Below are 25,575 nucleotides of genomic sequence, written 5' to 3' on the forward strand. Positions count from 1 at the left end.
CAATCAGATCCCAGTTCAAACCCATATAGGCAAACACAGGTGGCGCACACATGGTTCTGAAATAAAATGGCCCATTTGGATACCACCTAAGACCCACTTAGAAACCCGCAAAAGCCCATATGGGCTAACACGGGTGGGCCCTTTGTGAAAACTGGGTGCACGGCCCACTCGGAACCCATGCCCATAGCCCATGTCAAAACCCAAGTGGGGCCCAGATGGACATGTTAGCTGGGGACAGACAGAATTGTACACATGGTATTGTCTTTGCTTTGCTCTTTATTAATTCACCAAATATTCAGAACAGGGATCAAACCAACCGCGCCAACTTCCATAGCTAATTCTAGGTATTAGACACCACCCAAAAATACTCAATATATCACAAAATATGCAAAATGTAATACAGGCGACTTTTTAAGTTAAGCCTATACAATCCTACAATCAATACAATCAAAGAAAAATAGTCACAACAAAAAACAAAAAAAACGTCGCCATGTTACACGCTGTGAGCTGATATAGATCTGCTATATTTTCATATATATATATATATATATATAGCATCATCCATATATATAGCCTTCAAATCCTTGTCCTATATGCGTCCGTATATCCATGCCACCTAAACAAAATGTCGGCCCTGCAGACAGTCAGGAACAGTGCAAGGGAGGGATTCGATCATGGCTTCTCCCTCCGGCAGGGGGCCGCAGTCGGCACATGGAGTCCCGTGGAAGACGATCTTCTCGCTGGGAAAAACACACGAACAACACAACGTGTTAAAGCGCAAATAACATGCATTTTAAAACTGCTTTTAATATTTAATAATCATATTGTCTATGTCCCTCAAAGTTATTTCTAATGGTTTGAGCCTCAATCACCACTCTGATATAACAACCAGGCCTTGTCGTTTCTTTCTGGACTTTGAAAGCAGTTTTAGCTGCAGTACCACAATGTCCTGAGGTGGTGGGGGTGCCGATATGCAGATTATTTAATATTTGAGACATTATAATACTGATGCTAGATAAACTGCAGGCTTGTTTCCATTCCATGCCAGCTTGGAATATCAACAATGGTGGACATTGTAAACAAAGTGGACATGCAAATTTTGAATTGAAGACTGAAAAAGAGAGGAATTATATAAGTAGGGTGACATTGATGACATCACGATGAGGCCAAAATCAGTTGAGCTGTTCCTGAGAGCAATTTCCATTAAAACACCTATATGATATGAAAGCCTGATTGTTCAAAATTGGTTATTTGTGGGGATAGAGAAGAAAAAGTAGAATTTTATGTTATAGGTCCTTTAATAACGTCGATCGAAAAACCATGTAGTGGGGGAAAATAGCACTCCTGTGTATTACTTGAGTGAAAGTGACTCTGTTACAAGTGCTGGGAATCAAAATGTAGGCTACTCGAGTAAAAAGTGCAAAAGTATACTGGTATCAAAATGAGTATAATGTTAAATCAGTTACTCGGTTACCTGAAGTCTGAGTAGTCGGGTGTGCAGATTTTCTCCCTGAATTTCTTGGAGTTGGGCGTTCCACATGCGGGGTAACACTTGGACCACTCGCCCATATCGCCCCATGTGCCTTTCACTGCAGAGACACAACACAGAGATATTATTATTTATTAGTAACATTAACCACAATGGACTCAAGTTTGGGCAATACAGTCACGAGTGAACAGGGTGTAACCAACGACAGGTTGGGGGCACCCCTGTGTGTGTGCGTGCGTGCGACTTACAATTACAACAATCCCTTATGTTGTAACAGGCTCGCGTTTCGCTCGTGACTCCATCGCAGACTCCGGCAGCCATGTTGCCGATACAGATCCGAGTACGACTCTGAGTGCCCGAGAACTTCTTGCACCTGATGTCGATGCCCGGAAGCGTGCAGTCCGACCACTCCGACCAGTCGGACCACACTGCGGTCATTTCACGGTCAACAACTGGAGAGGCAGGTATAGAGACAAAACATTTATAGCTCGTCATTACAAATAATATAACAAACAACAACAACATTCTCCGCACACACGTTTCACTTCCAAGGACCCCCATAACTCTGAGAGTGTACAAATGGAACAATTTACACTCTCGAGAGTTATACAGCATTGTTAAACACCTTGTACATCACTTAATGTACAAGAAGTCTACACAATTACAGAATGTAGAATAATTGTTATTTTTGTTATCATCGTTTGCCCCGCTGTCTCCTAATGGTACCAACTTCAATGCAGCGGGGAATTGTGGAGAAAATCTTATACAACCATAACAAAAATAATATTGAGGCAAAATGTTATCAAAATTGTAGTCCGTGGCTCGAATGAATAATGGGCCTTGATATGAAAAGGGTTGAAACCCACTGCTTAGGGCTGTTTTGAGCACTATGTTATACTTTAGCTATTGAAAAATAGCAGATCTACAAGCTCTACAACAGAGGTTCCCAAAGTGGGGTCCGGGGACTCCCAGGGGTACCTGAGGGAGTTCCAGGGGGGACCCATCTATTTTGTTCATGTTCATAAAGTGCTAAAGTGTTTAAAGCAGTGGTTCCCAAACTTTTTCATGTCAAGGACCCCCAAATTGACACTACTTAGCCTGTGGACCCCCATTTGAAAAGATATGCCAGGGACCCCCATAAGAGAAGACTTACACATTTAGACGTCTACATTTAGACGTCTACATTTAGACGTCTGTCTACATTTAGACGTCTACATTTAGACGTATACATTTAGACAGTGTCCCCCCGAGTGCCTCCCCAGTGTGCCCCCCCGAGTGCCTCCCCAATGCCTCCCCAGTGTGCCCCCCGAGTGCCTCCCCAATGCCTCCCCAGTGTGCCCCTGAGTGCCTCCCCATAACCCCCATAATACAAATTAATCTTAATGTATTAATCTTATTAATTAATGAATCAAATTAATTAATTAATAAAAATTGCGGCCTGTGCCCAGCACCATGCCAAAGCTTTTTCCTGCAGGAAACACTGCTTGTGGTTGTAAATATATTGTTATCCGTGTTGCGAGGATGAGGGGTACCTGGAAAAATATCTACCCCAAAAGGGGTACCTGGTCCAAAAAAGTTTGGGAACACCTGCTCTACAACATATTTTCAGATGGGGGTCGGCGGCCACTTACACATATTATTTGGGGTGGTCGTTGACATGAAAATGTTTGAGAACCACCGATACGGAATCATACAGGTTTTTCAGAAAACTGTCAGGATTTAGAAGACATTTTGGAGAATCGACGTCCTCAGGTCTAAATGGGTTAACCCATTTTGGTGTTAGCATTACGTTATGCTTTAGCTATTGAAAAATAGCAGATCTACAAGCTCATAGCGCGCCACCGAGTGGCACGCTACGAGCTTGTAGGTCTGCTATTTTGGGAAAAATGAAAAATCGAAGAACGACTGACATAGAGAAACACGGCTTTTTCAGAAAACTGTCAGGATGTAGAAGACATTTATAGAATCTGATCTCAGGTCAGAACGGGTTAAGTGGGGGGTTATAGGGTATAATGAAAGCGGGTTTCGTACTGGCTTGGTCCTGCAGGTAGTCGTATTCGTAGCCCAGGTTCTTGGACAGCAGGTACTCGATGTTCCTGTAGATGGGCAGGAAGGGAACCATGTGGTAGCCGTAGTTGTGGCCGATGGGGGCGCCGAACTCGGGGTACTCCTCGTACGAGGGCAGGTGCTTCCTCAGCCAGCGTTCCATAAGACTGGAGGAGGAGGAGGAGGAGGAGGAGGAGCATAAGTGCATTGTATAAGTGCATAAGTGCATTGTATGTAGTCATAGCACGTCATAGTACATAATGTATATCATAGTAGTATAGATGTATAGCTTATATGTATAGTTTCATTATAGATATTCCACTGTTACTTTCTTAGCTTACGCATGTTTCATGATAAATGTTTTTATGTGATGTATTCCCCATGCTTTTTGTTCTTGCTTAATCTAAGTCGCTCTGGATTAAGAGCGTCTGCTAAATGCCTAAATTGTAAATTGTAAATTGTAGACAGGCAGACAAACAGAGAATCAGTGTTGATTTCGTTGACTGAAACTATAAAGACGAGAAATGTCCGTCGAACAAATAAAAACGAGACTAAAACGTTAGGAAGGGACTATAGTGGACAAGAGATCCAGTACGAGTCATTTTTGCACTCGGTTACGTGCTGAAAATAGCAATATCTACAAGCAGATCTGAGCTTGTAGATTGGGCTATTTTCAGCAAGTGTAAAAATCGCCAAAATACATTTTTTTGTTGACTGAATCACCTGTAGATTTAGTCGACTAAAATCTTATGATGAATGATTTAGTCGACTAAAGACTAACACTAAAAACATTCCAACCAGCCACCGACCCCATCAGAAAATATGTTGTTCCAGGAACCCCTCCCAGAAGCAAAGATATGAGTTAAAAACGTTCCCTGTGAAAGAATATATATTCAAAGATTTGCGCCACATTTGCACGATTTTTATATCGTGCAACAAAAAAAATTGCAGATCTACAAGCTCATATGGCCGCTATATGAGCTTGTAGATCTGCTATTTTTCAACAGCTAAAGTTTAAAATAATGGTTAAAGTGGTTGAAAGCTATGGGGCGACACAGGTCTAAAAATGGGCTAACGGTTATTTTTGTAAACTTTAGTTGTTGAAAAATAGCAGATCTACAAGCTCATAGTGGTGTATGTGTGTGTGTGTGTGTGTGTGTGTGTGTGTGTGTGTGTGTGCGTGCGTGCGTGCGTGCGTGCGTGCGTGCGTGCGTGCGTGCGTGCGTGCGTGCGCGCGTGCGATTCTGCACCTGTCGATCATGCAGTGGTGCAGGAAGAACAAGGGGTCGTTGGCCGTGGTCTCGATGATGGACATGGTGCCGTTGAGGAAGTTGTGCACGAGGTTGTGCATGTAGCCTTTACCGTCGACCACCTTGCCCGTCTGCGGGCTGATCCAACCTGAGAGAGAGAGAGAGAGAGAGAGAGAGAGAGAGAGAGAGAGAGAGAGGATAAGAGAGTTGTGTGTTAACCCATTCTGAACGGGAACTCATTTTGGTGTTAGCACCATGTCGTGCTTTAGCTATAGAAAAACAGCAGATCTACAAGCTCGTAGCGCGCCACCGAGTGGCGCGCTACGAGCTTGTAGGTCTGCTATTTTTGAAAAATCGAAGAACGACTTGACATTTAAAAAAATCTGATCTCAGGTCAGAATGGGTTCATCAGACCAGTGTGTTGTCCAGTGGAAACCTCGTATATGAATCTGATCTCAGGTCAGAATTGGGTTAAACAAGAGGGAGGTATACGAGTGAAAATGCAGTAAAGGCCGTCGGGATCGGGAGTCGAGTCGAGCCCAGCTGCCGGCTGCACTAGCCAGACTCGGGCTATACTCGGGGCCAAGGTGCCTATGGACCGCTGAGCCACGGCTCCAGACCTGAGGTATATGTATTGTATAGACGGGTACAGTATATGAGCAGTAGTACATCCACCATTACGATCCGCTTCATTTCGCAGTGCTGGTGGTACGGAGTCTATATACGGAACCGGTATAGATTATAATTGGCACAATCGGTGCTTTCAGGTTATTCAAGCGTATACATATACACACACGGACGGGTCCATCTCAATGAATTAGAAATATTGTGTAAAAAAAAGTTCATTTTCACTTCCGTAAAATATATAATTCAAAAAGTGAAACTTTCATTATATAATAATATACTCACTTCAATGTCAACTTGAACAAGTTATTTTGTTTCAAAAGTTTGTTCTGTATCTATTCAAGTTTATTCTAAACTGGGAAGGGGGGGGGGGGGTAGCAGTATATACCAGCATGATGCGTCGGGAAACGATCCGAAACACACTGGGCTGCTCGTGTGTGTGTGTGTGTGTGTGTGTGTGTGTGTGACTGTGTGTGAGACTATAAGCCTAATCCTGAGCACCATCGTGTGAACGAATATGGCTATCAGAGACGCTGCTGCTGAGTGACATTCTTGCATGCTGTATCATGATTCCAAACATGTGTCATACATAGGCTTGTGATTGTAACATAACATAACATACGGTTTGTGTCATTTTCCTTTTAACCCATTCTGAACGGGAACCCATTTTGGTGTCGGCATCATGTTATGCTTTAGCTATTGAAAAATAGCAGACCTACAAGCTCATAGCGCGCCACCGAGTGGCGCGCTATGAGCTTGTAGGTCTGCTATTTTTGAAAGATCGAAGAACGACTGACATTTTTTAGAATCTGATCTCAGGTCAGAATGTGTTAATCAGACCAAGTGTGTGTCCAGTGGAAACCTCGTGTGAATCTGATCTCAGGTCAGAATGGGTTAAAGTGTGGACCAAATAAAATAATTCAATTGTGTGTGCGTGTGTGCCTGTCGTACCCTCCAGGATGTTCCTGAAGCTCAGCTCAGAGGTGCGCGTGTAGGGAGCCGTGTCGTACTTGGGCACCGACATCATGAGCTCCACCTCGGCGTCCGTGGGCAGGCGCTGGTACTCGGCGTTGCCCGCGGGGTAGCGCAACAGAGGTCCCTCCGGCGTGCCGGGGCACAGGATGCGCGCCTTCTTGTAGTCTTCCGTCAGGCTGCAGACCGTCTAATAATAATGGACACACAGTCACACACACATGCAGGGACGGATTCAAGTGAAAAGTGGGCCGAATTTTTTTCCTAAATGTTTTTTCGGGCACAGGTTTTTAACTGTCCCTATAGCAGCCTAAAAGGGGCCGATTCATACTCCTATTTTAGAATAAAAGTCGGTTCGGCTCTGTAGAGCAATTTACAATTTACAATTTAGGCATTTAGCAGACGCTCTTAATCCAGAGCGACTTAGATTAAGCAAGAACAAAAAGCATGGGGAATACATCACATAAAAACATTTATCATGAAACATGCGTAAGCTAAGAAAGTAACAGTGGAATATCTATAATGAAACTATACATATAAGCTATACATCTATACTACTATGATATACATTATGTACTATGACGTGCTATGATTACATACAATGCACTTATGCCTACAATTTGACGTCATTTGAGGTTCGGGGGGGGGGCATGTACCGTCCTAAAGTCGCCTCTTCGGTGCTAGTGGAAATTTCCGACGAGCCGAAATCATTTCGGCACTACAGCGCCGAAACAGCTGGTAAAATAGGAGTGTGAACGGGCCCCGACGGTGAGGCTGATGTGGGGATGTGTTGGAACGAAGCTCAAATTGAACAGATGCACGATATAATCAGTGTCGTATCTAAATCGGCCGTAAAAATGAATACAAAAAAAATAATAAGGAAAATGATAAAAAATAATCCCCGATTGTTTTCACCGATATTGACGACGCAATATTAATAATGTGACCGTCAGTCAATGGAGCGGTCTCATCAAGAGTGTCAGCTGTTATAGTGGGGAGGAGGGGCAAAACGTTGAAATTAAATAAATTCAATTCAGCAAAGAGTTCGATATAAATATGATACAATAACGTTGATGAATATCGGAATCGGTGTCGGCCGATATGACCCTGCAAATAAGCGGGGGGTGGGATATCGCTCGCGATTTCAATATGGCCGCATCTCTATAATTGCTATAGAAACCCTGTTGTCTTTTAACCCATTCTGAACGGGAACCCATTTCGGTGTTAGCATCATGTTATGCTTTAGCTATTGAAAAATAGCAGATCTACAAGCTCATAGCGCGCTACCGAGTGGCGCGCTACGAGCTTGTAGGTCTGATATTTTTGAAAAATCGAAGAACGACTGACATTTTTTTAAATCTGATCTCAGGTCAGAATGGGTTAATCAGACCAGTGTGTGTGTCCAGTGGAAACCTCGTATATGAATCTGATCTCAGGTCAGAATCGGGTTAATTACCTTCCATTTGGAGAAGGGAGAAGCGGGGCTGATGAGGTTGGGGTTCTCGGGGTCCGGGCCGCCCATCAGGTCGTCCACGCACGGCTCACACGTGGTCTTGCCCCTCCAGTCCCAGTAGGGGAGGGCGAAGTCGTTGTCCTTGCTCAGCTTCTTGATCTCGTTCTCGAAGAACAGCAGCTCCACGCGGTGCCAGATGGGGAACGCCGAGGCCATGTGGGCGAAGTCGATGGTGTCGTGCGTTGCCTTGCCGCCGGGCAGGTAGGTGGGGTGCGTCACGTAGTAGTGGATCCAGGCGAACAGGTCGAAGGTGGTGGCGTCGGCGAACTGCGGGTTCTCGCCGTCCGCGCCCATGTCCGCCCGGGTGGCGGTGGCGATGACGTAGTCGGCGTTGACGGTGGTCTTCGCCAGGTCGAAGTAGTCCACGAGCTTCTTCTTCTCCTCGTCCGAGAGCTTCATGATGTTCTTGCGGATGTGGTTCTTGTACTCGGAGCAGGTGGGGCCGTAGTAGCCGAACATGCACTCGCCGCAGTCGAAGCCGCCGAAGCGCCCGAAGCAGTTGCAGGTGCGGTTGAAGAACTCCACGGGCCACTTCTCCCGGTCGTCCTTGCCCGTGTACGGGTAGCTGGTGGAGTCGGCCGCCGAGGACACCCGCACGTCGCCGCACTTGCCGCGGCCGGACTTCGCGCCGCAGACCGAGCCGTCGCCCTCCCACACCGGGCAGCACTCTTTGCTCCGCAGGCCCTCCGAGTTGGCACACGGCCGGGGGAACTGGCACAGGCAGGACCCGACTAACAGCAGCAGCAGGCTCACACAGGGCACACACAGGCTCCTCATGATTGGATCCAGCAACGATTAGCCAGCCAAAAGAGCTAATGAACACTTTCCGTCTCCCTTCCTTTTAACTGATACCCCAGGTTCTTGTTCCCGCCCCGTGGGAGGTGTTTTACGAGGGAAAACTTGTTCCATAATGATGTTGTGAAATGAGCAAACTTTGGCCTTCTCCCACTATACAGAGGTCTGGGGGTTGATTATGCCCAGAGCCAATGAGATAGAAAGAGTTGCATCAACGAGGGAGGGCTCAGAAACAACACAGCTTCATCATGTACTGTATAGTCCGGCAGTCAACAGGCTTCTTTTGTTTAAAGTGTACAGTCTTTTTTACTGGCCCAAAATATTGTCTATTATACAGTACATACATTCATGAATCCACTTGCTGACCGGGCTGTCAGCATTGAGCATTCTTTTTATAGGGGTTAATAAATATGTGACCATACCATTAACATCCTATATAAAAAGGCAAAAATGTCAAACTTTCACTATGCCTTAAGATTCATGCGACATGTCAAACTAGCGTTTTTTTCATGATTCCAATCACTAGTTTTGCACAAAAAACAATCCTTGGGCTAAAAGTGGCCATAGCCGTCATTACAAGTGTGATGAAGTCAGGACATTTTGTGCACGTTTGGGCAAGTGACTATGGCCGTTTTCAGCCCAAGGAGTGTTTTTAGTGCAAAACGGATAGTGTGAAATTTAGAAAATCTATAGGATGTTAATGGTATATGGTCACATCATTATGAACCCATATAAAGCAATTTGCCCGCAATGCTGACAGCCGGTGGATTCATGAATGTAGTCAATATTGTAGACCAATAAAGAATAAAAAATAAATACTATATACCAAACTTCTCCACTCCACAACCCCGGTTGTCGGACTACTGCGTGTGCGTCATCATCACAATGTGACGACTCAGTGTGTGGAACTGCTCATGAGTTCCAAACGTAGGCTTTATAAGGCTCATTCATAGTCTGGATTTTCGGTGGCAAGGTGACCACCGCTCCGGTGGTGAGGTGACCACCGGAGCTGAAATAACGTTGAGCGGTGTGGTGAGTAAAAACAGAGAGAAGGGCTGGGGGGGGGGCGGTGGCGGTGGTTTGCTCTTCACCGCGGCTCAGTGACGTCATGTTGTAGTTCGGTGGTCACCCCACCACCGAAACTCCAGACTATGAATGAGCCTTTACACCTGCCATGTTGGGGACCAAGAACAGGTGCTGCAAACAAATTAATTGCGCCAAGCAAACTGTTCAGACAAATTGAAACACCTGCGTACAGTCCCGAACGTGGCAGGTGCAGGACTACACTTCAAACTCATGAATACGGTAATGTTAAGAGGTTTACATTCGTTTTTTGTGCAAGCTCCGTCGTTTTGGTTGCTTTCAGAAAGAGAGAAAATAATCGATTGATTGACTAAAAATTGTATTCAGTTTGTAGAATGGGTACAGTTCAACAAAGTAGAGGTCAGTACAAAATATGCTACGAGGATAAAAAGAAACTTACGTTAATTGATTTTTTTCTTATTTTTATTGAAATGGATATGGGAGAGATTAATTATCTGGAGGACTAATCATAATACATGCTGCGCTCTCTCTCTCTGATATATTTGCATGGCCTAATTTCTTTTGCATTATCAATATTATCAATCATTTATTACCACTACTACATTTATTTTCTTGTTTTCCACACGTTTGAGGAAGGCACAATGTCACAATGTTACAGTATAATTATGCCTTATGTTTGTGTTAATAAACCTTGAAATGGTCATTTTCTTCGGATCAGCACTTTTTTTTTTCTTTTTGCTAACATAACTGTTTGTTTGCAAAATGTAAGGAAAAAGACAAACAGGACCTTTAACCACTCAACCACGCAACGGAAGAACAAATCTTACTGTATATACGTGAACAGGGAGGACCTCTGTGATCCTTTCATGGAAGCCAGACTTGTGTGACATGGTGTGTGCACAGAGAGTTCATGCGCTTCGTTTAACCCATTTAGCCCTAAGGACGATTCTACAAATGCCTTCTAAATTCCATTCTAAAATCAGTCAGTGGTTCTAAATATTTTCATGTCAAGGACCGCCAGAAATGTATGTATTTGGCCGCCGACCCCCATGTGAAGAAACGTTCCAGTCCCCCCCCCCCCCCCCCCCCAGAAGCAAGGATTTGACTTAAAAACGTTCACTCTGAAAGAATATATATTCAAAGACTTGCGCCACATTTTCAAGATTTTTTCTAAAATAGCAGACCCATAAGCTCGTATAGCGTGGCACTCGGTGGCACGCTATGAGCTTGTAGATCTGCTTTTTTTTCTCCAATAGCTATAAAGTATAACATAATGCTATAGAAACACCAAAAGGGGGTTTTCCGGGCCAGAATGGGTTAAACCTCATCCACACACGTGTGTCACGTACCGTAGACGCTGACATGTCCCTCGCCATGCATGTTCTTCTTGACCTCCTACAGTATCCCCCCCCAGACTCCCTCGATCCTCCCCGTCCGGGTTGGAATGAATGAATGAATGAATGAATGTAGAAATTAGACTGTTGTGCCAGAATGTAATTTGGATACAGATGTGAGGGGACTTTAATATATAATTGATTCATTCATATATTTTAGCCCATTATTAAGACTGCATGGGGAACGCATATCTGTCACGGTCACCTTGGCTTTTTAGCCTGCACTTTAACCAATTATTTTAAACTTTAGCAGTTGAAAAATGGCAGATCTTTAGTGGCACTCGGTGCTACGACGAGCTTGTATATCTGCTGATTTTAACTCATATATTTTGCTTCTGTGTGGGGTCCCTGGAACAACATATTTTAACCCATTCTGAACGGGAACCCATTTTGGTGTTTAGCATCATGTTATGCTTTAGCTATTGAAAAATAGCAGATCTACAAGCTCATAGCGCGCCACCGAGTGGCGCGCTACAAGCTTGTAGGTCTGTTATTTTTGAAAAATCGAAGAACGACTGACATTTTTTTAAATCTGATCTCAGGTCAGAATGGGTTATAATCAGACCAGTGTGTGTCCAGTGGAAACCTCGTATGAATCTGATCTCAGGTCAGAATGGGGTAATCTGAAAACTGACAACCCATCTTTGCGACGGTATAGTTCGCCGTTTACTATGAAAACCTGCATTTGATGTCAGTCAGTCAGTCACACTTCATGTCAGTCAGTCATACCACTTCATGTCACTGACGTCAGTCAGTCTGTCACGCCTCGTGACACGCTCCATAATGTGGCCGTCTCCATTATTATGAAGATCACGACACTGACCTCATCAAACCCTGGATAGCCAGAAGACCTACAGTATATGCCATGTTGATCCGACCTCGTCAAACCCTTCTTAGATCTCCATATATGGAGTTGACCTGTTCTGACATTCTATATTATGTTGATCCTATACCCCGCCTGTCCTTCCTCTTCGATGCCTCCCAATTCGACTCATCCATTCAAACTCTAGACGGGCCCGCCCCAAAGTCGGGCCAGAGTTCTCAACCGGCCCCAAAAATAAGGCCCGGCCCTAACTGGGCTGGCCTGAGGCCACGCCTGGCCTTACTAATTAGTAATTAGCACACATTTTACACCCTACCCGGGTCAGAAAAAACGTCAATAAAAAAAGAGTTCCATATATGTATATATATATTCCCAGATGCCCTAGAGGGGTGGGTCTTTCGTTGTAGAGTCTAGGTCTTGTCTTGTATCTAATGTGAAATCGGTCCTCATGTGTAGCCTATATTAATTAGTCTTGTTCGTTGTTCCCCAGTCAGTCCTTGACTCCTTGTCGAGTCATTGTTTGTGTGTCACTGTCACATCGTGTTTAGTGTTAGTTTGTGATTGTGACATTACTCTGTTAATTTGTATTAAATCACCCAATGTTTTGAACTCTGCTTGGCCTTATTGCTGTCCTGCATTTGGGTCGATCCTCACCACCAGATCGTGACAGTTTTGTATAATACATTTGTTCCTGTATTCCTTCTTTCAAGTCGCATCTCTGATTCTAATCTTGTAAACCAAATACTTACAAATGGCAATGAACACACACACACACACACACACACTCTAATTATGGTCTTCAGTGGACTTAAGAAGAAGACTACAAGGTGTTTCCCGCAATGACATTTAACTCAAGCCTACAGCAAAGACGCCATCTGCTGGCCGTTGGAGAGCACTGACTATGACAGCAAAGTGAGATACTCAGTAGCCTGCCTACTGTCACAGTGATACATGAGCAAATTGCAAAGAAAAAGACAAACAGACCTTTAGCCACTCAGCAGCAAAACAATAAACTAATCTGTCTGTACATGGACAGGGAGGACCTCAGTGATCCTCTAATTCATGGAAGCCAGACAGTGTGTCACGTAGACATGTGTACACAGAGAGTTCATGTCATCCACACGCGTGTCACGTATGTAGACATGTCCCTCGGCATGTCGGCAGTCCATTGGCTCTAAACCTCGCTATATACTGTTTGTCTAGACTCTAGACCATGGCATGGGCAACTGGCGGCCCAGGGGCCACATGCGGCCCTCACCTTCACTTAATGCGGCCCGCAGGTTGTCTGAATACCGATATAAAGTTAACATATAAGTATAATTATAAGCCCACAAGTCTGACATCCCATTAGTCCGACCTACTTGGCCGGTTAAGACTGAGGTTAGGGTTATAGCGACCTACGTGGCCAGTTAAGACTGAGGTTAGGGTTAGTGACCTAAGTGGCTGGATTAAGACTTCACTGAGGTTAGGGTTAGTGACCTACGTGGCTGGTTAAGACTTCACTGAGGTTAGGGTTATAGCGACCTACGTGGCCGGTTAAGACTAAGGTTAGGGTTAGTGACCTACGCGGCTGGTTAAGACTTCACTGAGGTTAGGGTTAGTGACCTACGTGGCTGGTTAAGACTTCACTGAGGTTAGGGTTAGTGACCTACGTGGCCGGTTAAGACTCAGGTTAGGGTTAGTGACCTACGTGGCCGGTTAAGACTCAGGTTAGGGTTAGTGACCTAGGTGGCCAGTTAAGACTGAGGTTAGTTACCAGTTTGTAGTGCTGTAGTGCCTCACAGCTAGAAGGTCCTGGGTTTGATTCCCGCTCGGGACGCTGTGGGTGCTGGCAGCGTGTTTCCTCCTCCACGTCATCAGTGCCCATACCCGAAGGCGGGGTTGGCGAAAGGGCTTTTCTGTGTGGAGTTTGCATGTTCTCCCCGTGTCCCCTATAGGGTAGGTACCCTCACAAAAAACATGCAGTAATCCCGGTCTCTAAACTGTTTAGACACAGGGGTGAAAAATGGGTTACAAAATCATGGGATAAAGAATGAAAAAAATAAGAAAAGACAGAGGTTAGGGTTACTGGGTTAGTGACCTACGTGGCCGGTTAAAGAGTTATTCAGTCTGGATGTTCGGTGGTGAGGTGACCACCGAACTACAACATGACGTCACGAACCATATAGTGTGACTGACATTTTCTCTGTTCATTTGTATTAATCACCCAATGTTGGGTTTTGAACTCTGCATTTCTGTCCTCACCACACCACACCACACCACCAAATCGTGACAGTTTTGTATATCTTTTCCTGTTTTCCCTCTTTCAAGTCCCATCTCTGAGTGAAACCAAATACTTACAAATGGAAATAAAGCGCCACACACACACACACACACACACACACACACACACACACACACACACCTAGAGGAGTGTTTCCCCCAATGACATTTAACTCAACCATAGAGCAATGACTCCATCTGCTGGCCGTTGGAGAGCACTGACTACCAGCAAAGTGACAGACTTCGCATTCACTTTACTTACTTTAGAATCCTGTGTAGATCCTTGTTCTGAAACTGAAAGAAATGGCAGGCCTAATAATATTGAAATAAAAAAAGCTTTAATATTTTTGTATTGTTTGACAAGCACTAATATTACACTTTGGACAAAACCTAAGAGTATACACATTGTCCAGTATATGTATTTAGACAGGTTATTTTATTATCACAATAATAATAATAAATAAATAATAATAATACTAATAATAATGTAAGTGTAGAGAACATGGCGAACACTTGTTTCATCATTACTGGGGATGTCCTGATCGGATTGGGCTATCGGAAATCGGAGCCGGTCATGTCATTTTCGGGAGAAATAATTCAATAAAATAAGTGTGTCTAAAATAGGCTTGTGTCTAATGTAAATATGCCAAGCAGAGTACCAAGCAGGGAGGACACCAAGTCTTTGGTATGACCTGGCCGGGGGTTCGAACCCCAACGTTCCAGTCTCAGGGCGGACACTCTTAACCACAAGACCAACGGAGCTGGTTTGAAGCATGGACAGGGTAAACGAAACTGACCAATGCATTAACAAAACAACATGCAAAGTATTTCTCCCTCGGTTAACTGATATTAAAATCATTGTTTGTCTCCTGTCCAAAATACAAGAATAAATTACTGAAATGCAACGTGTCTTGGTGTGTGCGACCCATTACTTATACGATATGATTTGAACGGGTAACACACCTTAAGTCAGAGCGCGTGGTCACGTGAAGATCTATAAGTAAAATCATTAAAATAGTGCCCCATTCATTGGGCATGCCAACACAGCAAAATGAACACAGAATGATGATTTAAAAATCAGAATATAAAAACTATAGACAAAACAGTTTCTAGCTTATACAATTTATATGGTGCACATGATCATATATAGTTTGGAATACCTCTAGGCAAAGAGACAAGACTTACCTTTACTTTAGGTAAAAAAGAAAAGAAAAAAGAAAGACCAGTTACTTGTACCGTATTCTTTTTAAAAAACATTTCATGTTTTATATTGATTTAAGTTAGGTCACGGTCATATGCCAACATATGAATAGCTAAAATGATTTTCCCAGATTCCGATGTTTACTTTGATCCTCCCAATGAGGCAATTCATAGTGGGCATCTGTGTGTCTTCAGGTGACATTTCTCATGGAACCTCTTCTCAACAAAGCTAGCCGAAAGCCTTTTCTGCAGTGTGGACACGCTGGTGTGCCGTCAAGTGAGCCGAGGAAACGAAACCCTCGTCACAATGTTTACAGTGGAAATGATTTTCCCCAGTGTGGACAAACTGGTGTGCCTTCAAATCATACGACCGGATAAAACTCTTGTCACAGGTTTCGCATTTGAAAGGTTTTTCTCCGTTGTGGATCAACTCGTGTCTCGCCAGGTTATTTAACCGATTGAAACTTTTGGCACACTGCGAGCAGCGGAAAGGTTTTTCTCCGGTGTGGACGAGCATGTGTCCCTTCAGGTGACCCGGCCGATTGAAGCTCTTGTCGCACAGTTTACAGTGGAAATTCTTTTCTCCGATGTGGATCCGCTGGTGTCTATTCAGGTCCGTTACCCCTTTGAAACTCTTGTCACACTGTGAACAGCTGAAGGGTTTTTCTTTGCTATGGACACGCCGGTGTGCCTTCAGCTTGGATGGCTTGTTGAAACTCTTGTCACAATGTTCGCATTGAAAAGGTTTTTCTCCAGTGTGGACGAGCTGGTGCGTCCGAAGGCTACTGGAATTAATGAAACTCTTGCCACAATGTTCGCATTGAAAGGGTTTTTCTCCGGTGTGGATACGCTGGTGTTCCTTCAATTGACCCGGCCGAAGGAAGGTCTTGTCACACAGTTCACAACGGAAAGGTTTTTCAGTGTGGACAACCTGGTGCGTCTTCAGGTCCGCTAAGCCTTTGAAACTCTTGCCACAATGTTCGCATTGAAAAGGCTTTTCTCCCGTGTGGACGAGCTCGTGCGTCTTCAACTGAGCCGACGTAATGAAAGTCTTGTCACACAGTTTACAGTGGAACGGCTTTTCTCCGCTGTGGACAAACATGTGTATCTTCAGATTACTCGACTGAGCAAAACTCTTGTCACACAGTTTACAGCGGAAAGGTTTCTCTCCAGTGTGGACAACCTGGTGCGCTTTCCGCCGAGACGACGTGTTGAAACTCTTGTCACACAGTTTACAGTGGAAGGGTTTTTCTCCAGTGTGGACACGCTGGTGTTCCTTCAGTTGACCCGACCGAAGGAAACTCTTGTCACACAGTGCACAGTGGAAAGGTTTTTCTCCAGTGTGGATGAGCTCGTGTGTCCTCAGGTGGTGTCTCTGATTGAAACTCATGTCACACAGTTTACAGTGGAAAGGTTTTTCTCCGGTGTGGATGCGCTGGTGTTCCTTCAACTGAAATGACCGAATGAATCTCTTGTCGCACAGTTTACAGTGGAAAGGTTTTTCTCCGGTGTGGATACGCCGGTGGCTCTTGAGATCGCCCGAACCGCGGAAACTCTTGTCGCAATGTTCGCATTGAAAACGTTTTTCTTCGGTGTGGATACGCTGGTGTCTTTTCAGGGCAATTAACCCTTTGAAACTCTTGTCACACTGTTTACAAAGGAAATGTTTTCCTCCAGTGTGGATATTAAGCTGGTGTGTCTTCAATTGATCTGACCGATTGAAACTCTTGTCACACAGTTTACAGTGGAAAGGTTTTTCTCCGGTGTGGATACGCTGGTGGCTCCTGAGAGCACCTGACTCACGGAAACTCTTGTCACACAGTTTACAGTGGAAAGGTTTCTCTGCGGTGTGGATAAGCTTGTGTCGCTTCAGGACAGTCGACCCACTGAAACTCTTGTCACAGTGATTACAACTATAAGGTTTTTCTCCAGTGTGGATAAGCTGGTGCGTCTTCAATTGACCCGGCCGATTGAAACTCTTGTCACACAGTTTACAGGGGAAAGGCTTTTCGCCAGTGAGGACACCTCCACTTGTGTCCCCGCAATCATCTCCGGTGTCAGATTCGGAACAGTGTGAAGAGAGTAGCTGCTCATCCCTAGTCGATCGTTGTGATGCGATCCAGTACTTTATATAAGCTTGTGTTTTCATGTCTTCAGTTGAGGTGCTGGCTAGAGGCTCTCTGTCTCTGTTTTCATCATCATCATCAACATCATCATCATCATCACCACCACCATCATCTTCACTAGTCCACGCTGACCCTTCAGCCTCCCCCGTCGTTTCTAGTAGCTCCTCGTGTTCCTCTTTAATCTGTGGAGGAGACTCCGGTTTGTCCTGGACCACAACGGAGCCACTCTCCTGATGTTGAGGAGGTTGTGGATCCTCCTGGACCGGAATGGATCTCCTCTCCTGTTGTTCCTCTTTAATCTGTGGAGGTTGTGGTTCCTCCTCCTGGACCAGACTGGAGATCCTCTCCTGTTGTTCCTCTTTAATCTGTGCTGGAGACTCTGGTTTGTCCTGGACCAGAATGGAGCTACTCTCCTGATGTTGTGAAGGTTGTGGTTCCTCCTCCTGGACCAGACTGGAGATCCTCTCCCGATGTTGTTCAGGGGAAAACTCCTCCTCACACACAGATTGGTGCAGGAAGTCTAGAAGAAAAAAAAGATACAATGAGAGAAAAATAAAAACATATAGAGACAATGCAACACGTCGTTAGCATGTAGAACCATTAACTCATAAACCACCACCATTGACTCCGGCGCTGCTAGTCTCTCGAGATACTGTTGACTCACGTCAACGAGTCTGTCGGCAGACGCTGTTCAAAATATGCATCACAAAGCGTGGTAGTAAACTGTATACTCTCTCTCACTCTCCTCTCTCTCTCTCTCTCTAGCTCTATCTCCCACAAACGCGCTGTTAAGTTACCGCGACTACGATTACATTTCCTGTAATCTTAAGCAGTGTAAAATGTAGTTAATTGGGAGTTAAAGGGAGACACTTTATTGTGAAGGGCCCTTCACAGCACAGGCAGGAAATAGAGTGTTTAAACTGGGCTGCTTACTGGTTGCACGTTAGAGTAGACTGATTTGCTCCGGTCTGTCCGCTGTGGCTGTATACAGTTGCATGTTAGCCCTGCTCTGCAAATTTGCAATCGCCTGATAAAGTTGAGTTTTGATTCTTTGAACAGTCAAAACGAGACATAAAATGACCACAGGCAAAAGAGGGCAAGATAGATGGAGTAGGCTAAAGGTGGAATACAAACACAACAGCAGCAGCTCCATCCACATGCACTGGAGGTGAGTGAAGTCGCATGAAAGGAATACCAAGACAACAACAGTAGCCTAATCATAAAGATGGACGGACATGCCCACGTGAACTTTACCACTTGAATTGAAACATTAAGGGTATGACTATTTAATCAACTTTCCCGAAACCCGAAGCTGTCCCATTCATCACAGCCATGTACAGACGGCAGGGCTGTCAATCTCGCCTCAGGGCCCGTGGCGAGATCCAACCGCCACTGGGTCAATATTAAGTAGTTCCGGTCATTTTGTGGGGGGCACTGGGGCCACGCAGTAAAAGTAAATGAATCCACAAACTCAAAAATCATAGTTCCGTGTGATAGAGGGGTAAAAAAATAACGAAAGCTCCACTAATATTTTAGAAATAGGTCAACAATACAAATAACGTTAGTTTTGTGGATTCATTTACCTTTACTGCGTGGCCCCCAGTGCCCCCCACAAAATGACCGGAACTACTTGATATTTCACCAAAACCAGAGCAGAACTCCCACCACGGGACTCTGGCAATCAATTGAATACAGTTGCAACCACTATATTAATGGCAAGTATTTCATACAGCTTAGGTTCAAACAATCTGAACTATCCCTTTAAAGGAGAATTCCATACTAAAAGGCTTTCTTAACTTTCTTTGTAGTTGTTACGTCCCCACCAAAGAGGTCCAGGTGTTATTGGCTGTTTCCCCTACCATAAGCCCTAAATGAATTGCATTGAATGAAATGGGAATTGAATGGGGCTATGGGGTGTTGTGCTAATTCGCTTATTTCCATCGCTCAAAATTATAATTTCTTTGTATATATCCTCTCTTCATAATGTAAATAATATCCCAAGCGGCACACTTTACTACTTCTTTCGATGGAAATAAGCGAACTAGCATAACACCCCATAGCCCCATTCAATTCCCATTCAATGCAATGCAATTCATTGAGGGCTTATGGTAGGGAAAATAGCCAATAAGGAGTTTTTGCACAAAAAAACACCTGGACCTCTTTGGTGGGGACGTAACAACTACAAAGAAAGGTAAGAAAGATAAGAAAGCATTCTAGCATGGAATTCTCCTTTAAGACCCTACTGAATAATTGTACAGCAACAATTTAATGAAATTGTATTTATTGTAATTTACAGTCATGGTTTTCAATAATATTGGCATAACATCACCACAGCACGAAGCTGTCCTCGATGCGAAACATACTGAAGCAGCAAGCGTGGAAGTCAACGCCAGTCCAGCCCCACATGGAACCTCTCCCTCCGATATGTAGAGCTACATCTTCATTATAGCAGCATGCAAGTGTGTAGCGAAGCTTACCTGGTGGCTTGGGCACCTGTTTGGGGATCTCCTCGATGCACGTCCCGCTGGGAGGAGACCCCCGGGCAGGCCAAGGATGATGAGATGGAGGAATCATATCTCCAAAATCCGCTGGGAACGCCTCAGGATCCCCCGGAATGAAGTTACGAATGTTGCTCTGGAGAGGGAAGTCTGGAGCTCTCTGGTGGAGCTGTTGCCCCCGCGACCCGACTACGGATAAGTGGTTGAAGATGGATGGATGGATGGAGATAAGACACAAATGTCAATTTCTGACCGCAGCCAATCATGCAGCGAGGCTAACGACATGCAGGTGCGTATGACCGGAAGCTTACCTGCGGGCAGGTAGGAGGTGCCGTTGTTGTACGCGGGCGGGTAGTCCTGAGGCCAGGCAGAGCTGTAGGGCATCGCATCCTGAGCCGCGGCTGCTAAGGCCTCAAGTCCGGGGTCCGGGCCCAGGGCCCCCTCTGCCCCCCAGGGCTCCGGTTCGGTCTTCAGGTAAGCCGGTCCCGGCTCGGTGGGCCGCGAGGAGTCGTCGTCGCAGGGCAGCTCCGGTCCCGAGTACTTCTCGGCGTAGCGCTGGAGCAGGGAAGAGGCGCCGTGCTCCGACGACGCGTCATCGCTGGCCCACGGGTAGCCGCCGGCAGGGGGGCAGCGGGCACCGCTGACAGGCGGGCAGCGGGCACCGCTGACAGGCGGGCAGCGGGCACCCCGCGGGTCGGCATGGCGCTTGAGCAGGGAAGAGGCGCCGAGCGCCGACACGTCGTCGCTGGCCCACGGCGACATGTCGTAGCCGGGGGTCCGGTGGGCGCCGTGCGGGTCGTCGTCGTGGTGGCCACCGGGGGGCGCCGTGGTGTGCTGCTCGGCCCACGGGGACGGGAACAGATCTGACAGACCACAGGAGAATTAAACCCTAGCCCAGACCAGTGCGTCTTCAACAGGTCTGACAGACACACAGGAGAATTAAACCCTAGCCCAGACCAGTGTGTCTTCAACAGGTCTGACAGACCACAGGAGAATTAAAGCCCAGACCAGTGCGTCTTCAACAGGTCTGACAGACACACAGGAGAATTAAACCCTAGCCCAGACCAGTGTGTCTTCAACAGGTCTGACAGACCACAGGAGAATTAAAGCCCAGACCAGTGCGTCTTCAACAGGTCTGACAGACACACAGGAGAATTAAACCCTAGCCCAGACCAGTGTGTCTTCAACAGGTCTGACAGACCACAGGAGAATTAAAGCCCAGACCAGTGCGTCTTCAACAGATCTGACAGACCAGAGATAAGAGGATAATCAAACCACTTGAACACCGAGTAGTGGAGTCACTCGAGGCTCTATGCTAGTACCCTCTCTGTTTTTTGCTCTACGACTACGTTAACCCATTAAAGGGTTAAACATTATATGTGGTAATTGGAAGAACTGTAAATGGTCCTTTCCAAAACGTCCTATCCTCAATCATCAAAGACGATGCGTTATTGGCCTAAACCGTTCTCAGAATGCACAAGTACATAAATTACGCTTTTAAAGACAATTTAACACACGTCAACCAATGCTTTATCTGAGCAACCTCATGAAGCGCACATGAACGACTACTATACGAGTATATAGCAAAGATTTGAGTTAAAAATGTTCACTGTGAAAGAATATATTCCATTTTCATGATTTTTCCAAAATAGCATGTCTACAAGCTCATAGCGCGGCACTCGGTGCCAACACTATGAGCTTGTAGATCTGCTATTTTCATTAACTAAAGTTGAAACACCAAAAGGGGCTCCCGTCCTGAATGGGTTGGTGCTATAGGCACAGAGGTAGTATTTACCAGTATTTCCAGAGAAGCCACTGCAGGTGTAAGCCTCCTGTTTAATGGTGCTGGGCGCAGAGGTCTGGGTGGATGTTTGCCGTTGGTCCGTCTCTCCATCTCCATTCGAAGAGACATCATGTCTCATCTCTGCAAAAGGAATAAAAAGACAAAAAATGTTAGGATACATGCCAGCCTGTCACCCACCCGGAGAAATATTCATTAGTAACTACCGGTAAGTGTTATGATGTATGCTTGACTCAGTGGCGAAAACACTCATCTACGTAAGCATATTGATAAGATGACCATGACCATGATAAGATGACCACCCGTATCAGACCATCGATACATCGGACCATGGTATCAGAGAGACTGACTGTATGTGCAAAATGATATGAGATGCCATGCTCCGTTCCTATTAATTCCGTTCTTATCCTCGTTTCCATATCTGCTAGGCACGTCATATATCCACTGTTCATACTGTATATATTTATGTGTGTGTGTGTGTGTGTGTGTGTGTGTGTGTGTGTGTGTGTGTGTCTAATAAATTAGAATGTATGTGCAATGCGGCCTGGTGTTGACATATGTGACCATATTTGACTGAGAGCCTGCCATCGTGCAGCCTCCAGCTTTTCACCAGAGTTAAGAGCACAGGAAGACTCTTCAGAGCTGAAATTGACAGAGCTGAAATCTTCAACCGCTTATCCGTAGTCGGGTCGTGGGGGCAATAGCTCCAATTGACATTAATATGAAATAAATGCCTAAACTAGGTAGCTATAGGTGTAATGTTAGAGTCCACAGAAGTGAACCTTTCAAGCCTGTTTTCTCAACTTGCTGTTTTCTGCAAGACATTATATAAGCCATATCTCCAAAACTGGGGGTGGGGGGGGGGGGGGTCGGACAGAACAACCAATGTCAATTTGAAGCCATGATTCTTTGCTTTCATGACATGAAAAAACGAAAATGGAAAAGAAATCCAATGACATAGCCCCAGCCGCAGTCACAATTGGTCACATATGTTCTCTGAGCGGTGATCACGTGTTGATACAGCCTAGAATGAGGATATGGCTCAAATATGGAGGGATATCACTTTCGTGTCAGGCGGAAGTGGTCTCTTCTTTTGCGTTTTTCGCACATTACAGTCACTGACACTAGCCTCACGATGCTGCCTATAACGGGAGAGAATGTGTTAATCGGCCACATATGTCAGACTATTGGTACGTAACGTCGGACTATCATATGCCCCCCGTATTCAGTCAAAGTTGGCACTGTGGCAGTGCAAAAGGCCATATAACCAGAAATCACCAATCAGACTATGGAAGTGCATACCTGTCCAAATTCTAAATAAAGGATTCCACTGCCCTGGCAGATTATTCATTTTATATTTCTAGTATTACCTAAACATAGCTTTTTCAGAAAACTGTCAGGATGTAGAAGACATTTTTAGAATCCGATCTCAGGTCAGAATGGGTTAATCGTGTCTTGTTCCATAGTGTTGAAGGCACAACCATTTGACTGCCAATAGTGCTGCTAGTAACTGTTGCATCATGTGACAATGAACACCTTGAAGCTGGAAGAGAGAGAGAGACTTACTGAGGTCTGGCTGGTCTTCATGTTCCTCCCGTTTCATTGAAACGTGTCTGGCTGGATCTGGTGAGTTCATCTGCACCTGCTGTGTGGACTCCACTCCACAGAGTCTAGAAAGAAAACATTCAAATCCTCCTGTTTCATTGAAACGGGTCTATTCTGCTGCTAGCTCTGGTCTAATGCCTTCATTAGAGCTATGTTACACTTCTCTTCCTGCGCTCGCATGAAATGCAGACCAGCCTCTCCTCTGTTGCTAAAATATAAAGTTTTACCTACTAAACAAATACAACGGCAACTTGTGTTATTAGAAAGCCTACTTTCCTTAGTGGACGCACTCTGATTCACAGCACTAATCGACTAAAATTTATTTTGGCGGGCCTTTATGCCGACATAATGGCTGATTTTACACTTGCTGAAAATAGCTGATCTACAAGCTCAGTGTAAAATGACTTCTACTGGATTTCTTGTCCACTAGTCCCTTCCGAACATTTTAGTCTAGTTTTTATGTGTTGACAAAATTGTCAGTATATTTAGTCACCATAGCTTAATTTTTCAAAAAAAATTGTCAGTTGAAAAAGGTAGTCAAACATTTTTCGTCTTAGTTTTAGTCGACAAAAACAACACTACTACTACTACCTAACACTACCTACTACTACTAATGATACTACTAATAATAATGAAATTACTACTACTACTACTACTACTACTACTACTACTACTACTACTAAGAATAATGATGATTATGAAAACAAATTATATGCTGCCTACTAATAATAATAATGAAAACATTGTTTTCTTCTTTCAGGTAAACACTGTTCAGGTTCACCAATAGTGAAATGCCAGTTTTCTTTCAGGCCAGCACTCCAACTTAGTTATGTTCTTATTGTATATAAACGAAACAAAAACATACCTTCTTCTGGTAGAGAACACACTGTTGCTGCACCTCCAACCAACGTTGGTACTTGAAACTAGCTTAGCATTAGCGTTAGCATACAAAATAAACAAACTTCGTGTGTAAATAAGTACCTCCCGTTTTCATAACGAGACGGTCTGTCGACTGTCGCTCTTTACACAAAGACACAAGTTACACGAAGAAATGTTTGTCCCATAGACTAGAGTTATATATAATCGGTTTGTTAGCTACAAACTTCTATTAACAGAGTTTCTGTTAATCACCGTTCACTTCACTCTCTGCTCAGCTTTCCTGGTGTTTCCACCCGGACGAGCGAGAGGGACGGGCAAGGAATGTGTCCGTCTCTTTCTCTCGTCCGAGTTGAAACACAACTTTTCCTGAGTTCCGGCATAAAACCCATGAATGCTCGTTAAATAAATAGATCATGAACAGACACGATTGTAAAAACAATAAATAATAAAGAAAAAAATAACTTCAAAATAATTAATAATGAACCATGAATTTTAACGTGTTTTTCTACACACTATATAGCTTTTAGCTGTTTAGGTGATCACAGAATGCTTCATTTGTTTTTATTCTTATTTTCCCTTGTAAATATTTTTGCTTTGTAGCACGTTGAGATTTGTTTCAAATGTAAAGTGCGTTATAATTTTTTTTTATTATTATTATTATTATAGTAGTTTGTCATGGTTTTCAACGATAAAATAATATGAAAGAAATGCTTCTGTCATTTTCGACATAAATAGTAGCCCATCTTGTTTTTCATGGTTTTCAACGTTAAAAATTATGAAAATCATGCTTTTTGCCGGCACACTATAGACTATACTAACTTAGTATAGTCTATAGTGTGCCGGCAAAAAGCATGATTTTCATAAAAGGGAAAGAATGACTTCTGTCCGTGACAATAATCAATGCTACAGTTTGAATTCTGTACACATGCACACATAGAGCAAAAAATATGATAAATATGAAATATGAAAACTTGTTGAAGTACAACGCATGAGTCAAGTAGCTGCTTTTGTATCAAACCCTTTCCTCTTTACTGAGCCTACTGTCATTGAACTGCTGTCCGATAAAATGCAGGATGTGTTTGCATTAACTTCAGATATTTAAATGGAGATTATTGGATTAGTAAGTGACTGTCACCTGCAGGTCAGAGCTAAAGAGAAGGAATTTTGGTCTCTTGTGAGCAGAGAAGTATCCCCTGATTGTGTCGTGTGCACTGAAGCTACATGCCTACTTTGGTTCCACGTACTTATGTGAAA

General features: G+C 44.4%; 2 protein-coding genes across 2 annotated transcripts; both read right to left on the reverse strand.

Annotated features, from left to right (window-relative positions):
* Positions 1 to 339: 339 nt before the first annotated feature.
* LOC308333665 (tyrosinase-like) lies at positions 340 to 8,671 on the reverse strand (the record flags this gene model as incomplete). The annotated part of the gene is made up of 7 exons (XM_080790121.1): positions 340 to 740; positions 1,475 to 1,589; positions 1,738 to 1,941; positions 3,521 to 3,702; positions 4,786 to 4,933; positions 6,361 to 6,571; positions 7,838 to 8,671. The coding sequence occupies 7 exons, from the start codon at positions 8,669 to 8,671 to the stop codon at positions 617 to 619; spliced, it is 1,818 nt and encodes a 605-aa protein (XP_080646247.1). The 3' UTR covers positions 340 to 616.
* Positions 8,672 to 14,534: 5,863 nt separating this feature from the next.
* LOC308332984 (uncharacterized protein) lies at positions 14,535 to 24,573 on the reverse strand. Its single transcript, XM_080789139.1, has 6 exons — positions 24,308 to 24,573; positions 23,404 to 23,507; positions 21,832 to 21,960; positions 20,348 to 20,899; positions 20,016 to 20,225; positions 14,535 to 18,058 (listed from the first exon to the last, which is right to left on the reverse strand). Exons 2-6 carry the CDS (start codon positions 23,471 to 23,473, stop codon positions 15,642 to 15,644), a joined length of 3,378 nt encoding a protein of 1,125 aa, XP_080645265.1. The 5' UTR covers positions 23,474 to 23,507; positions 24,308 to 24,573; the 3' UTR covers positions 14,535 to 15,641.
* Between the last annotated feature and the right edge of the window lie 1,002 nt (positions 24,574 to 25,575).

The sequence above is a fragment of the Protomyctophum bolini genome (genome assembly GCF_963924005.1).
Source record: "Protomyctophum bolini genome assembly, chromosome: 18".
NCBI classification, from domain to species: Eukaryota; Metazoa; Chordata; class Actinopteri; order Myctophiformes; family Myctophidae; genus Protomyctophum; species Protomyctophum bolini.